Genomic DNA, 15,920 nt, shown 5'->3' with positions numbered 1-15,920 from the left:
TATAGATATATATGTGAGTGTATAAGTATGTAAATATATATACAAAAACACAAACACATAAATACAAACACATACACACAAATACTGAAATGATTATTATGACAATTCAGGACTAGATCATCAACACTAGAAATTATAGAAGGTTTATCTTTACAAAGGCTATGCTTACTGATCAAACCTAACTAGATTGCACAAAAGATGGAGAATGAATCCTAGAATCAAAAAGGCCTGAGTTCAAATCAAGCCTTAGATACGAGGCAAGTTAATTAACTCTGTTTTCCTCAGTTTTCTCATCTGTATAAATAAACTGAAGAACAAGATAGCACATTACTAAAGTATCTTTGCCAAGAAAACAAAAATGAGTCACTTAGGACAAAAAAAAAATCTAACTAAGCTACACTGAAAATTGGCCATCATCACACATATAATTGCTGCCTATATTTAATCAGGCACAAGATTGATCCATAAAAGCAATATTTTAAGATGCAAGGAACAATATGGAAGAGGGCTTTGTCAGAAAGAATAAACTAATGAACTGAAGATTAAGACGTAAGGAAAAAGGGGGAAAAAAAAACCAAATCCTTCTACTATGCACTACAGCAGGGAACCATAATTCATTCTTTACAAACACCTGAAAAGTGGGTCCTTATTGATAAGTGATGTCAGAAGCAAGGCTTTTTCTATTAATTAACAAAACTAATCAAATGTGTCTTCTCAGGTTTTATGCTCAATTAAGGGAATTTTAGGGGGAATTAAGGAAATTTTTGCCTTCCAGCAAAGGGATATGAAAACAACAAAGCTAGAAGCACTTAGAATGAGCAAGCATAAATAATTAATGTGGCCCCCAATGCAAAGATAATACCCAAATTTGTAAATTATTCCATATTTTAAAGCTTTCATATTATTGATTAAAGCAGCTCATCTTCTCAGCTTCAAAGTCACAACCTAAGTGTCATCCTTAACTCCTCACTTATCTCTTATTCCCTATATCCAATATTTTTTTGCCAAGGCCTGTCAATTTTACCATTGTAATACCTTTTACACATAACCCTTTCATTCCTCTGATCTTTGAAGCCACTATTCCAGTGCACCAGCAAGCAATTAATCAATATTTTGACTGACAACATTCTCCAATGAGTTGAAAACAATTTGTCATGACATTTATGAAAAATCTAAAAGGTAATATACCAAAACATTTATGAAATAAATGCAAAATAGAAAATGTATGAACATTTCCATACCCTAGCAAGTGCTAAACAAATATCTATTGAATTACTTTGAAGCAATATTAACTATTTAATAATTTTTAGGACTTTTAAAGGAAGTAGAAGTATTTTTTTCTCTAAAAAAAAAAAAGGAAGGGATGATTGGTGTCTTAAAATGGAAATTTTTCAAAAACAACAAATTTTGACAGCTGGTATATAAGTAGGGGATGTTTTTTCCTTATCCATATTCAATAGTATTGTAAAAAATAAATGGAAAGAAATCTGAATTTATAAAATTCTAGGATTCAAAACTTTGAAGACCAATCATTTAGTAAGTAGGCATTTATTAAGCACCTAATATGTCCAGCATTGTGTTAATAGCCAAAATTGCAGAGAGAAGTAAAAACAGTCTTTGTCCTCAAATTTCTTTAGGCCAAATCTTTCATTTAATGAGGCCTAGTGACGTTATTTGGGTTGCTCAAAGTTTCATACAAAGTAGCAAAGCAGGAATTCTAAGCAAGGTTTTCTGAGTATAGACAACTTAGGTTTTGTCCAAGCTGCTTTGGAAAGAACTCAGTGTCATGAACAGTATATGTGCTAACTTTTTTTCCCCAATTCATGTGAATAATTGTTTTATTACAGTATGAAACATCACAGCATTAGGAAGACACAAAGAAGTTAGATTTGCTCCAAGTGTCAGTCCAAAATAAGACTGATTTATCTGATCTTGTTAGCAAAAATGCTGCTATAGTATATGATTTTTATATTCAAAACAAATATGGGAGGGGCATGCTGGTAAATGTTTAACAACTGACTCTTATCCTATAAGCACAATTCACTACAATATTTTATTTTACCATCAACATTTTCCACATGCGTATAGATAATCAATGAAAGAATAAATCAACTCCTGCTTTATAGTGTTTGCAGATTTCTGAGGTATTTTTCATAAAGAAAATTTAACAACTTCTAACATGCCTTTGATCCAGAAGACTCATCTATTGTGATTACTTTTTTGCTGACTGCAATTGTATAGACTTTTACACAGTTGTACCATTCTATAATGTTTAAAAGGCACCAATATTGAGTCTTTTCCAAAATAGACTAGTTTAGCATGTCAGGGCACTTCCTTTAACTCAGAAAAAATCTTAAAGCAAAGTTTGTTTAGTTAAAAATAGGTACGACTCAAGTTGAAACATTACTGATGGGTATTCTAATAATGTCCAATAAATGTTGAACAACAAATCTAGCAGCAACTTAAAATATGGGGAACAAAATTTCTCTATCATTTATTTTTTCAGACAGTCCTTGAATATTTAATTTCATTGGAATAGGGAATTCCAGGAATTCAGGAAATTGTTTATACCAATATTCTGCAGGAAATTGTTTATACCAATATTCTGCAGCATCTCCTCTGAAATTTATACCTTAGATTGTTTCCCAGAGAAATGGGAATTTAAATGACTGGTTTGAGGTCAAAATATGTCAGAAGCAGGACTTAAATCTTGTTCTTTCTAAATTTGAGATTAATATTCTATCTATCTCACCATAGCATGTCTCATAAAAGAAGTAAGAGCATTATTGTAGGCCTCAATATTTCATCAGATAAGTTGGGAAAGAATATTAACTCTCATGTTGCAGTGCCACACAAATATAAGAATGGAAACAATAGCTCCTTTGCAGCTTTGATATTTCTGCCAGCAGTGCATGCTAAACTGCACAATACCCCTGAAATGGTGAAATGAAAACTTTTTTTCTCCCTTAGATACAGTAGAAATTAAAGAAATCAATAGGACACAACTTGGCAACATGTAAATAAGCAACATAAGAAGGCAAAAATGTAAATCATAATTATCATAATGCCTTAAAATATATATTTCAATACAAATAAAATCTGAATGACAAAAATAGCCTTATTTTGTTTTGCATATAAATGAAAAATATAATTATTTCTATTTAAGTTAAAAATCTAATTTTAAAAATTACTATAAAAAATATATTACTTCCTTTAATAAAATTCAAGTGCTTCTATGACATTTGTATAGAAACTATTTTAAATGAAATTTGCTTGAATTTATAGAAAATCTTTAAACTTCTGGTATTAAAATAGTGATAAGTTTATGTATTTAAATTAAAATAAGCATGTGGTTTAAAAAAACTCATTAAATGACCTTTCTGTCTACTGAAAACAAAAACTTTGAATTAACTCACTATTTAAGGTATTAAGTAAAAAAAAAAAAAAAAAAAAACAGGGGATATATATGTATACACAAACACATATGTGTATATGTCAAAACAAATCTATTTATATCATCTCCCCCAATTTTATTGGCTTGCAAATTCACTCTCAATAAATATTTGCTATTAGCTGATTTAAATAAACTCGATTATATGAACTCTTCTTGAATTTTTTAATTAAAAATTAAATAGCTTTTATGACTCAAAATTCTATTTTAATTCCAATGTGATATTATTATCTGGTAATATCCAGTTCCTGCATATGGTATCTAACAAAAACAATTTAATGTATAACTGTCTTATTAATTAAAATTGCTTTTTAGAATGAAGCTAACTGCTTTTTTCCAAATCTTTCCACCCACTTTAGCCTTCCTTATGCATAAACTTCTATGGCAGGCATCCCTATACTTAATATTTCAAAAATCCCAAATGTCACTCTTCATTGTTATAGAAAATGTGGCGTTACTAATGTAATAAGCAAGAGTCAAAACTTCTGTGCTTTTCTTTCCCTTAGGAGAAATTTGTTTTATAGGTAAAACTTTTCAACATTAATCTTTGCATTTATCATATACTTAGCGAGACATTTTATATTTCCTAATTTATTTTATACATTTTGTATTTCCTAATTTATGAAATAAATGACTTTATAGTATCAGAATATAAGCAGAAAGTCACATACCTTGTGTTTGCTTAAGAGTAAAACTAAAACCAGCGTTTTTAGTCCCTGTGCTATCAACAGTAGAGATAGCAAGTTTAGGGTTGCTGAATTCATCTGATTAAAAAAAGAAAGAAAGAAGCAAAGAAGAAGGAAAAAAAAAAATTAGTGCACACTTGAATGTTACCATTAAAAGGAAAAAATTTATTGGAGGTTTAAAAGTGATCAAAAACCTTTTACAATGAAGAAAATGTATAACTACTATTTTAATAATACCTTTTGAAATGAAATAAATTTTCAAAGAATTTTTATGTGTTAAAGAGCTTACAATATTTTTAAAAGCCCATTTAAAGATAGATAATGCCACAATATTCTAACTCCAATCCAGATGCCACATTTATAATTACTTACATATTTAACAAGAGATGTGTTATTCTGTAGGATATAACAAATGTCTCAATCCCCTTAGATTTCAGGTGAGAAAAACAAATGATTATGTTGCCACAAGCTTATACTTAAAACCAAAAGAAAATAAAAAAGTACTCGTGTATAAAAGCAACAAGAAAGCAATAGTATATGCCAATAAATCCCAAATCAGATATTTCAAACTAGTAGATCACAAATAAGTAAGAAAAATGAATGATGGTACATATGAAAGAAGGGAAGGGAAGAGAGAAAAAAGAAAAAGAAAGAAAAAGGAAGGAAGGAAGGAAGGAAGGAAGGAAGGAAGGAAGGAAGGAAGGAAGGAAGGAAGGAAGGAAGGAAGGAAGGAAGGAAGGAAGGAAGGAAGGAAGGAAGGAAGGAAGGAAGAGAAAGAAGGAAAGAGAGAAAGAGAGAAAGCGAGAAAGAAAGAAAGAGAGAAAGAAAGAAAGAGAAAGATTAAGAAAAATGTTTTTAAAAATGTTAAGCAATTATGAACATCATCTAACAAAGTATAGAGGAGATGGATTAGCACTGGTGGAAAGAATATCCAGATCCAGGAAATCACGGAAGGAAGGAAGGAAGGAAGGAAGGAAGGAAGGAAGGAAGGAAGGAAGGAAGGAAGGAAGGAAGGAAGGAAGGAAAGAAGAAAGGGAGGAAGGGTGGAAGAAAAGAAGGAAGGAGGGAGGGTGGAAGGAAGTGGAAGAAGGGAGGAAGGAAGGAAGTGAAGGAAGGAAGAAAAGGAGGGAAGGAGGGAGAGAAGGAAGGAAAGGAGAGAAGGAGGAAGGAAGGAAGGAAGGAGGGAGGAAGGAGAAATGGAGAGAGAGAGGGAGGGAGGAAGGGACAGAAGGAGAGAGAGATGGAAGGGAAGAAGGGAGAAAGGGAGAGAGGGAAGAAAGAAGGGAGAAAGAGATGGAGGGAAGGAAGGAGAAATAAAAGAAAAGGAAAGATAAAACAAATTTCTCATAAAAGGAAGGAAGGAAGGTAGAAAGGAAAGAAGAAAGGAAGGAGCAAGGGAGGAAAGAGGAAAGGAAAGAGGGAAGAGGGAAGGAAGCAAGGAGAAAGGGAAGGAAGGAGGAAGGAAAGGAAGGCTATCATTTCATTTGGGCAATTAACATTTACTGGAAGCTTACTATGAATTAATTAATATACTAAGTGGTAAGAGAAGATTCAAAGGAAATAGAATCTTCAATTCCTAGTTTCAGAAAGCACACAATCTTTATAGGTATTAACACATCAAGCCACTTTGGACATTTTAAATCTGTTAGATATCAGTCTGATTCTTTATTTATTCCTATTGAGATATAACAACATATATAATATAGATATATTGGTGTTGTTCAGTTGCTTTAGTCATTTCTGATTCTTCATGACCCATTTTAAGTTTTCTTGGCAAAGTTCCTAGAGTTGTTTGCCATTTTCTTGAGTTAAGTGGTTTGCCCAGGGCCACAAAGCTAGAGTCTGAAGCTGAATTCAAACTCAAGTCTTCCTGACAACAGAGCTGATGCTCTGTCCACTGTGAAACACGCCTTCATATATTGATATATCTATGTAACATGTATATATTATGCGCGCTCTCTCTCTCTCTCTCTCTAAATATATATATATATATATATATACACATATATATATATATATATATGAATGTATGTATTCATGTATACATATTCAATTCAAGGTATTCTTCAATCAAGCATGACACATTCACTAAATGAAGTTCCTATTCTAATCTGTCATCACAGTAGGGAAATGATTTTAAAATCTAAAAAGCTATGCTCACCCTACCAATCTGATAAAAGCTTTGCATAATAAGTCTTTCCTCTAAAGAATAACTTAAAGTTGATTAAAGCTCTTCACTAAAAGGTAATGCCCACCAAGTGACAAACTGAGTAAAGAAAATGTTAAGCAATTATGAATATCATCTAACAAGGTATAAAGGAGATGGGATAGCACTGGTGGAAAGAATATCCAGATTCAGGAAATCACAGATCCTTGAAGACAAACCCATGTTTAGATATATTTTGGTGGAATTCAGAATGGAACGATCTAGTTGCAACATAGGTTATCTAATTTTTTTCTTCCTACTTTTTTTTTTAAATAAAAGAATAAGAACAAAAATATAACATCTCTCCAAGAAAATTCCAATCTGTCGAGATACTACAATCAAAGAAATTAACTTCTATAAAGCTTTGTGATGTTGCTTAGCCTGAAGGAAGCTTCTGACTGTTCCTCCAATTTTATAATGGACTTGATTGATTAATGTGAATTTCTTATTTAAAATATTCTTACCCTGATTGGCAGTTTGCAAAGATCACAGTATGCTTAATATATTTATTTCTTCAGCACTGAAGATATTTTACAAAATTTTTAGAAAACCTTTATGGATAAGATTATTACAAATGTATTCCAACATAGGAAATTAAAAACACTAAACTTTGTTTCTGGATCTCAGAAGTGGTGCTGATAAGCTTATCCAAACTGTTTGAGGACTGTTATTTTTATTTTGTCTTAGTAATTTGTGACCTACATTGTAGCATTGAATATCCACAGATGTTTACAAATCAATCTAATTCAGTATAATTTACATTAAAAAGTCCCTCCAAAGTTGAAGAAATTTTCTCTGAAATCCTGACATACTGATTCATATGAATATTATATGAAATTCCTGGTGTTTTATTTTACTTTAAAAAAAGCCACTAATATCTACATCTGTAGGCAATGGTTTGTTTGAACATAGGTGAGATAACTGATTGGATTTGGATTTAGAGAAAATAAAAGAAAAGAGAATAATTCCAGGCTATGTCAGACTTGAAGAATAAAGACAACTTAGAGAAATATAAATTTGGAGGAGTTACTTTGTGACAGTCATAAACAATATCCAGGATTAAACACAAGAACTACATTGGTACCCACAGGATCTTAAAAGACCTACAGAAAATACCATTCTCATCCACTATTGATGATTTATGTGAGAACATGACCAGTAACAACATAAAGTGAGATAGGTTTTGACCCATACTCCTGAAGGGAATTGTCATAGCCATGATAAAAGAAAATTTGTTGAAATATTGTACTGCTCAAAGCTAACTAAAATATTGAGAAATCTTGAGCTGGCTCTGAATGTTTCAATCTTTTATCCAATTTCCTCAAACTATGCCAGAGTTAACTTCTCATTCTCAACTCAAATCAGTTCAATAGTATAGCATATAGAAACTGCTTTAAAGTTACTAAACCTGGTTCTAATCCCATATCAGATGTATATTGGATTTGTGACCTTAAATAAATTAGTTTTTAAGTGGCCCATGCATTATTTAAAACTATGGAGTATGAAGCAGAAGCCAATCAGGCAGTGAAATAATAGGTCTAGTTAAAAGAAATGTGCACGCCTAAGGACATAAAGAGAAAGGAGTGAGGAGAGCTTTTGTTTTCAAAAAACTTATATTCTGCTTAAATTCCTATATTCCTTGAGATAAAACAGCTGAGCTCTAGACCAAATTCAAAGAAATTACAAAAGCTGATATGCCAAATACCAGTCAATCTTGAACTATTGACTGCCTACCTAAGTCTTTGTATTTCTGACAAGTAAATGGACTCACCATAGGAGTAGTAATCATAATCACTGACATAAGGAGCTTTAAAATTTGTTTAAAATCCACCAACATAAGCATGCACACAAACACACAAACATTCACACACAGATGTTCACCTACATTATTTTGTTTGAGCCTCAAAAAAGGTTTTTTTAATGTGTTCACAATCATTTTAATTTTTTGCTTTAATCGCTGATTTATTTGGAATGCAAAAGAATTAACTTTTGAATTGCTTCATTCCACTTACTGAAGTTCTTTAAAAGAATTGAGGTGTAAAAAAAAATGTTCTTCAAATGACTGTTAGATTAGTATGAGTTTATTTTACAATACCACATTCCTCTTCTTTTGGGGAGAGAGGATAGACCCAACCAGTATAAGAACTCCCAAGAACAAATGAATCAGGAGGGAGGAAAATTGAGAAATGTAAAAATACTTTGAAAAGTAAACTCAAAGATCCTAGATTCAAAACTGGAAAGAGCTACAGAAATGAGTACAGTTTTTTGATTTGTTTCTTTGGGTTTTTTTTTGTTTGTTTGTTTTTAATAGATGAAGGAAATGAGGTCTAGGAAAGCTCAGTCTCTTGTCCTAAAATATTACAGTCAGTAAGTAAGGAATTGAAATCAGGCTCTCTGACTTAAAATTCACCATTATATACTACATTGAATTTCAAGTTTTATTGTTTCCATGGCACTGGGAAATGCATGCTATCTAGGCACAAAGTAGACATGGATTTATAAAGTGTTCTGTTTTTGCAGTAGTACCCTATGTGTAACAATTAGTTCCTTATTATATTTATATAGTGTTTGGAGATCCACATAGAAGTGTAGATATAATTAGTAAAGAATAGTAAATAAAGCTTATCCTTGCAATAAGGAATCCTGGAGTCCTTTGGAGAGGACTATGAATTTTCTCCTTACCCCAATCCCCCAAACCATCCCTAACCTGATCTAATTCACAGACCAGAAAAATAAAGCAGATAACTAGGATGCTGACAATTTTTTCTCTGTCTCCATAGAGGCAAAGAAACAGAATCTTCTCAAAAATAAAATTTCAAGAAATGTTCATTATTAAAAACTGGAAAAAAAACCCTACTTACTATATGATTGTTTAATTTTTAAAAATGAAAACAAGGAGAAAATCATCTACATTAAAAAAATATATGAATTAAATTCTTTTTAAAGTTTAAAATGTATTCAATGATAATCTTTCCAACTGCCAAATTTTAAGGAAATAGACACTGAAAGACAAAAAGCATAACAAAATGAGTGTTACACAATGACAACTTTTTGCTTTTTTTCATTGCATAAAATTTTTGACTGTTATGACTTTGGGTTTTTGTCAGTGATTTATCCCTTTCTCATTTCCTCAAAAATCAAAACGTCCCTTAAAAAGGCAATTAAGACAAAATAAAATACTTACACAGTAACTCAATCTGTATCTACATTTGCCTCTTCATTATAAAGAAAATGTTTCATTATCTCTTTCTCAGAATAACTATATAATTATTTTGGTTTCCTTTTTTTCTAATCTACTTAATTGTACTTTATACCAATTAATTTGAGTATTATAATACCTGTCTGATTTTTCACATTTTATATGATTCATTTACATGGATATACTTATGTATATATAATTACTTGCATGTTGTCTTTGCCATTGGAATGTGAGCTCATTAAAGAATAGGATTCATGTTTTAAAAAGTACAGATAAGACATTTCTTTATATCTCTACTGCTTAACAATGTGACTTTCATATAGTAAATAATAAATGCTAGTTGATTGATAATCATAAATTTCTTACCGTATAATAATATTTAATTACATTATCGTACAGTGGGTTTAGTCATTTTCAAAAGTATGGAAAAGTTTGTGTCTAGGTATCTGCTACTACAAATACTGTTATAAATATTTTTCTGTATTATAGATTTTTATGGTAAGATAATTCGTTCAAAGGAAATAAATAGCTTAGTTGTTATTTTCTTCAATCATTCCAAATTAGTTTCCAGGATATAGGATAACTTCATGATTCCAGTCAAAAATATATTCAATGTACCTCTCTTGAAAGTATCTTCAGCAGGGTAGCTAGGTGGTACAGTGGCTAGAGCACCAGCCCTGAAGTCAGGAAGACCTGAGCTCAAATCTGGCCTCAGACATTTAATATTTTTTTTAGCTGTGTGACCCTAAACAAGTCACTTAACTCCAACTATCTGAGTAAAAAAAAAAAAGTATCTTCAGCACAAATTATTCTAAATTTTTTGTCAGATTTGCCAACTTGTAGAGTGGAAGTAAAACCTCAAAGTTATTTAATTTACATTTCTGTTACAACTAGTATTTTAGAATATGGTTTCAAATGGAAATAAAATAACATGTTAATGCCTTCTTCTAGTTTTAGTTTTAATGACAGTTCTTAAAAACTTTGTTCATTTTTATAAAGTATAATATCATAATTTTTTTTTGTGCATTAGATCCAAACCATACATTCTTTCTTCTTCAATTTAAATGGAGACCTAACATTAGTTTAGGGTTAAAATAAAGAAAATGTGACATTTCTACAGGCACGGTAGTCATTAAACTACATTATAATTCATAAATGATAATATTTTAATTGCTATTTATAAAGTTCATATCCTTTACATGTGTATAATATACTCAGAATACATCAAACCTTATTTTTGGATCCAATAAAAATCTTACTTAAAATAATTTAGTTGTCTATCCCTTTTTATATTTATATAATTTTATATATTCTTTCTGGTCTATATCCACAAAAGGAACTTGTAAGCTGGGAGTTTTCTACATGAACAAAACCAAAGATGCTATACAAAGAAAAGTAAATTAGACAGAAGTTAATAAACTCATTATAATATTTTGTAAATTCAAGCTCTTTTTTTTTTTTTTTTTTGTCAGTGCATCAGACTCTCCCGATTACTAACAGAGATAATTGTCTCAACCTCCACTTAGGAATGTAAACATTTAATATATGCTTCAACACCAGAGATGTAGGGGAACAATAATTTTAATCCCATCAAAAGCCTTATAGTGTATTTAAAAATTTCTTTCTGTATATCACTAAACTGACTCTCTTTCTCTTTTCAGTCTCTCTCATCCTCTCCTCTCTCTCTCTTTCTCTTTCTGCCTTCCTCTTCACTTGTCATCTTTCTCTGCCTTCCTCCTTTCCTCTTTTCCTTCTTTCCTCCTCTCTTTCCTTTCTTTTCTACATTCTTTTTTTTTTTTTTCATTCTCACATGTTCTGGAAGTTGTCCTTTATGAACCTTGGAAAAAAGAGAGAACAGGAGTATGGAGTAAAGGAACTATAGAAAGAGTACAATTTTGATAAAGGAAAAGGGAAAACGGATTCAGAAATAATACAAACTTAAAAGGTGAAAAAAAAAATTGTGAAAGGCAAATAAAGCTAAACTTTATTACTCTCAGGTGGGGGTTAGGAGAAAAGGGAGAAGCAAGGTCTGGGACATATTTTATAATGCAATTTTGTGGTTATCCAATTCTATGAATCAGAATTAAGAGATGTACTTACTTTCTGAATTATAACAAGTAGTAAAATTATGTGAGTGATGAGTGAAATAAAAGATCTCATTAATATTAGTCTCTGAAGAACAGATATAGCCACCAATTCCAGTATTTCCTGAAGTCTTTTATTTTCTTAAAATATATTAAACCCAAGGGCAGAAATGACTGTGCTATATGACAACAGAAAACAAATAGATCTACACAAATTTTCCAATAAATCTATTTCAATGAGCAAAAATAATGCTAGGCTTAGAGTAGTCAGTTTAGTGATATACAGACATAGCAATTTTTTTAAATATTATAAACCCTTTGTTGAAACATACATTAAATGTTTATACTCCTAAGTGGAGGTTGAGACAGTCATCTCTGTTAGTAATAGGAAGAGTCTGATGTATTGATTAAAAAAAAAAAAGAGTTTGAATATAGAAAATATTATAATGAGTTTATTATCTTCTGTCCAATTTACTTTTCTCTGGTTTTGTTCATGTAGAAAATTCCCAGTTTAAGAGTTCCTAATATGGATATAGATCAGCAAGCATATATAAAAAGGGAGGAAAGAGAAAAAAATCCAATAGCTTTGTTTTCACTGTGAAACAAACAAACAAAAAAAAAAATGACATTTAAAAAGTACATAAGATATTGCAACACAACCAGGTAATTTCCATCCTCAAGATATTAAAAACTGTATTTATGGTATTATTTTTCTGATTCTTCTCATATTAGCTAGAGTTCATTCAGAAATGATTAGTGTTTCTCTATCTCTGTTATAGGACACAGCAGTAACTCTAGTCAATCGGCCTCTACTCAAATCTCATATTTAATATTTGATCTCAAATGGCTTTGGTCATTTCCTTAATCTTCCTGGGTCTCAGTTACTTCATCTATAAAATGAATGGTTGGATTAGATGTCCCTTGTGGTTCTTTCCAAATCTATGATGTTAAGTTTGGCCATTTAGTGGTGATTTTTTTTTTCTGACACAGAAATTTGTAAATTTTTTCACTAATACAAATCTCTATGTTGATAGAGAGAATATGCACACTAATGAAGTTATGGGTTCTTGACATAGCATTATTACTTGCTTTACATCTCACTTCCATAACATAAAGATGCATTTAGCAGAGATCACTATCTACAAATTAACTTAGATATTGCTTTATGAGCATTCACCTTTCACATTATTAAAATTTTACAATTTAATCAAGGTTATGTGAATTGTAGTGTGTGTGTGTGTGTGTGTGTGTGTGTGTGCTTTAACATAAAGATTCCATGACTTCTAAATTCCTGCGAACTCTTGCTTTAGAACAGAGTTCTAAGAAATCTATCTTATTTCTCTCAGAAGTCAAATACTCCTATGAACTTAATATAGAAACGTATGCTTGATCATAAGATAGAAAATTAAACTGGAATAACACCCAGAACTGAAGGACTGAACATAGTAATGAGCAAGGCAAGAATGGCTATGGGAACAAATCACCAGGGTCAAGAGGATAGGAGAAAAATAAGTCATATATCTATATTGACTTAACACTAATGTGACTTATTTTAGGTTCTGAAAAACCTGTGTAATTAATTAGATTCTTCCAAAAAACATTTCCTCAAAAACAACTAATATAATAATGACTTATTATTACTTATAAGATAAAAAAAAGTCTAGCTAAATTAACATCTCATTTTCTTCTACAAAGCCAATAACAATAGAATTAATATTTAATTTGAATTCACTTAACTTAAATTCAGATGTGTTCAAACATACAATCCTTGGCTACTACCTCCCTTGCCTTCAACCTTCTTTTACTATTTATTGCCTACCTATGTTTTGCCTTCTCCTATTTCAGGGGTCCTTAAACTTTTTAAATAGGGGGCCAGTTCACTGTCCCTCAGATTGCTGGAGGGCTGGACTATAGTAAAAACAAAAACTTTGTTTTGTGGCCTTTAAATAAAGAAACTTCATAGCCCTGGGTGAGGGGGATAATTGTCCTCAGCTGCTGCATCTGGTCCGCGTGTTGTAGTTTGAGGGCCCCTGCTATTAGAATATATTCCATAAGGGTAGGGACTGCCTATTTTTTTCATTTGTATTCACTGTGCCTAGGACAGGGCCAGACACATAGTAAGAAAGAACATAACAAATGTGAATTTTTTCATTTTTTCATTGTATCATTCATCTCCTACACTTAATATTAAACTGGAAGGTAGCTGTTTTTAGATCATTTGGAAACAAAACATTGAATTCAGAAGAAAATGACATTTTTATTTTTAAACCAAATCAAACAGAATATGAATAGTGGTTCAAATTTTAACAGAGAATCAAGTCACAGCAAGATTTTTTCTTTTTCAAATAGATATGAATATATAACTCAATTATCCCACTGTGAGACTTATTATAAGCCATCTACAGTAACTGAGTTAGAAAATAAATTTTATTCCCCATGATCAAGTTTTACAAATTCAAAACTTATATTGCTGAGAAGCTAATTCAGTTGACAAAATGATATATATTTTTTCTTCTAATCATTATTTGTATTCTATATACATTTCAAGCCAGTACCATAGATGTTATAGGAATAGGAATTATGTCACATCTTACTCAATAATCTCTAATGTCTTTTAATTACTTCAAGAAACAAAGTTCTTTGGCATTTAAAAAGGGTCACAAGCTGACCCAATTTAACTTTCCTTCATAATTGAATATTATTCCTTTTCATTTAATCTTTAGTGCAAAAAGACTTTAACTATTCTTTATCTCAAGCTCTACAGTTCCCAACAAGATAACATAGTAGATGGAGCACTGGATCTGGAGTCAAGAAACCCTAAATTCAAACTCAATCTAAGGTATTTATTTGCTGGCTGTGTGATCCATTCACCATTTGTCAAATGGAGATGAAAATAGTATCAAGTAATGGGGCTGTTATGCAAATCAAATGAAGTTGATATTATAAAGCACTTAGCATGGTACCTAGCACATAGTAGAACCTTAATAATAACTCATTACCTTCCCTTTCCCCCTCAGTTTTGTATCTTAGCATTTTCTCACAGATCTAACATTGTGTCCCTTCTCATCTCTGCCTCTTAGAATACTTAGGTTATTTCAAAACTTAATTTAAGCATGATCTTCTTGAAGCTTTTCTTAATTCCCACTAGTGCCCCAAAGACCTTGTAGGTTTTTTTGTACATACCTACGTTGTTTCTCCTAAAAGACTGTAAGCTCTTTGAGGCCAAATTCTGTTTCATTTATATTTTTGTATCACCAAAGCATAGACTAGCACCTGGAACATTTCTGGTGATTAATAAATATGTGTTGATTAGTTGACTGAACTTCATGTTGGTACTGAGTGAAATGGGGAAACTGAGGACTTCTCAGAATTAATACATGAAGTAATCTCTTTTGGCCCTTGTTCAACTGCTTAGAAAGAAAAAAAAAAAAAAAAAAAAACTTGACCAATTGTTTAATGGCCCAGAGATATCTGAGGAACTGCCTATCTTTATTTGTTGAAAAAAGAAAAAAAAAATCTCCTTAGAAACTTTTAACCCCTCTGGCTTACTTAATCAATTATTTACCTCTAACCAAATCTCCTTAGAAACTTTTAAACTCGTCCAACTTAATTGATTATTAATGTTTGAAGCATTTATATTATGCTTATTTTTGTCAACTTTCCTTGGAGTTTGACATCATATTTTTAGTGTAATGAACTTGAGGTTTGTTGCAGTTGAGGAACCTTATAGAACCCCCCTTTTTTTTCATTTCCCCTTTGGCTCAAGAAAATATAAACATAAAAAGCCTTTTATGATTTCTTGAAATATGATAAGCAGATATGTTTAATGGAAGAGAAACCTCTAGTTTATTTTTCCATTTCCTATTTTCTGGTTTATTTGTGGCTGTTTTGTATTATTCTGCTCAAGTAACACTTAGGTAATTTGTATACCACCATCCATTATTAGTAAATGATTGTTTAATGGAAAAGACAAAACTATTTGATGTTTGTTCACCTGAATTGACATGATTAGGTAGAGTTAAAAATCTCCACCAAAATTAAAGAATGTAGTTTATTTTTTAAACATGTTAACTGTTATAAAAGGAAAATCAAATAAACATACAAAAAGCCCTTACATAAAACTCACTATAAAATTCAGCCAAGAAAATGGTCAGATAAATATCCATCCATATAAAGAATGCTACAAAGTAAATGCTCAAACTCCTCTACTTTCTTTAATGATAAAGGTATTGAGGTACAGGGGTGATATTCTAAAATTATGTTGGGATTATTGGCCAATGTTGTGGGCATCTAA

General features: G+C 31.1%; 1 protein-coding gene across 1 annotated transcript in view; it reads right to left on the bottom strand.

The window, feature by feature from the left end:
* Window positions 1-15,920, bottom strand: part of LOC127557165 (cilia- and flagella-associated protein 47-like) — a 244,823-nt gene that overhangs the window by 130,336 nt on the left and 98,567 nt on the right. The window contains exon 8 of the mRNA XM_051990593.1: window positions 4,123-4,215. Coding sequence (XP_051846553.1) covers window positions 4,123-4,215 — 93 coding nt within the window. The remainder of the gene's footprint in view (window positions 1-4,122; window positions 4,216-15,920) is intronic.

The sequence above is a fragment of the Antechinus flavipes genome, chromosome 3 (assembly GCF_016432865.1).
Source record: "Antechinus flavipes isolate AdamAnt ecotype Samford, QLD, Australia chromosome 3, AdamAnt_v2, whole genome shotgun sequence".
Lineage (NCBI taxonomy): Eukaryota > Metazoa > Chordata > Mammalia > Dasyuromorphia > Dasyuridae > Antechinus > Antechinus flavipes.
Note: the sequence above shows the minus strand (reverse complement) of the source record. Positions and strands in the feature narration are given on the sequence as shown.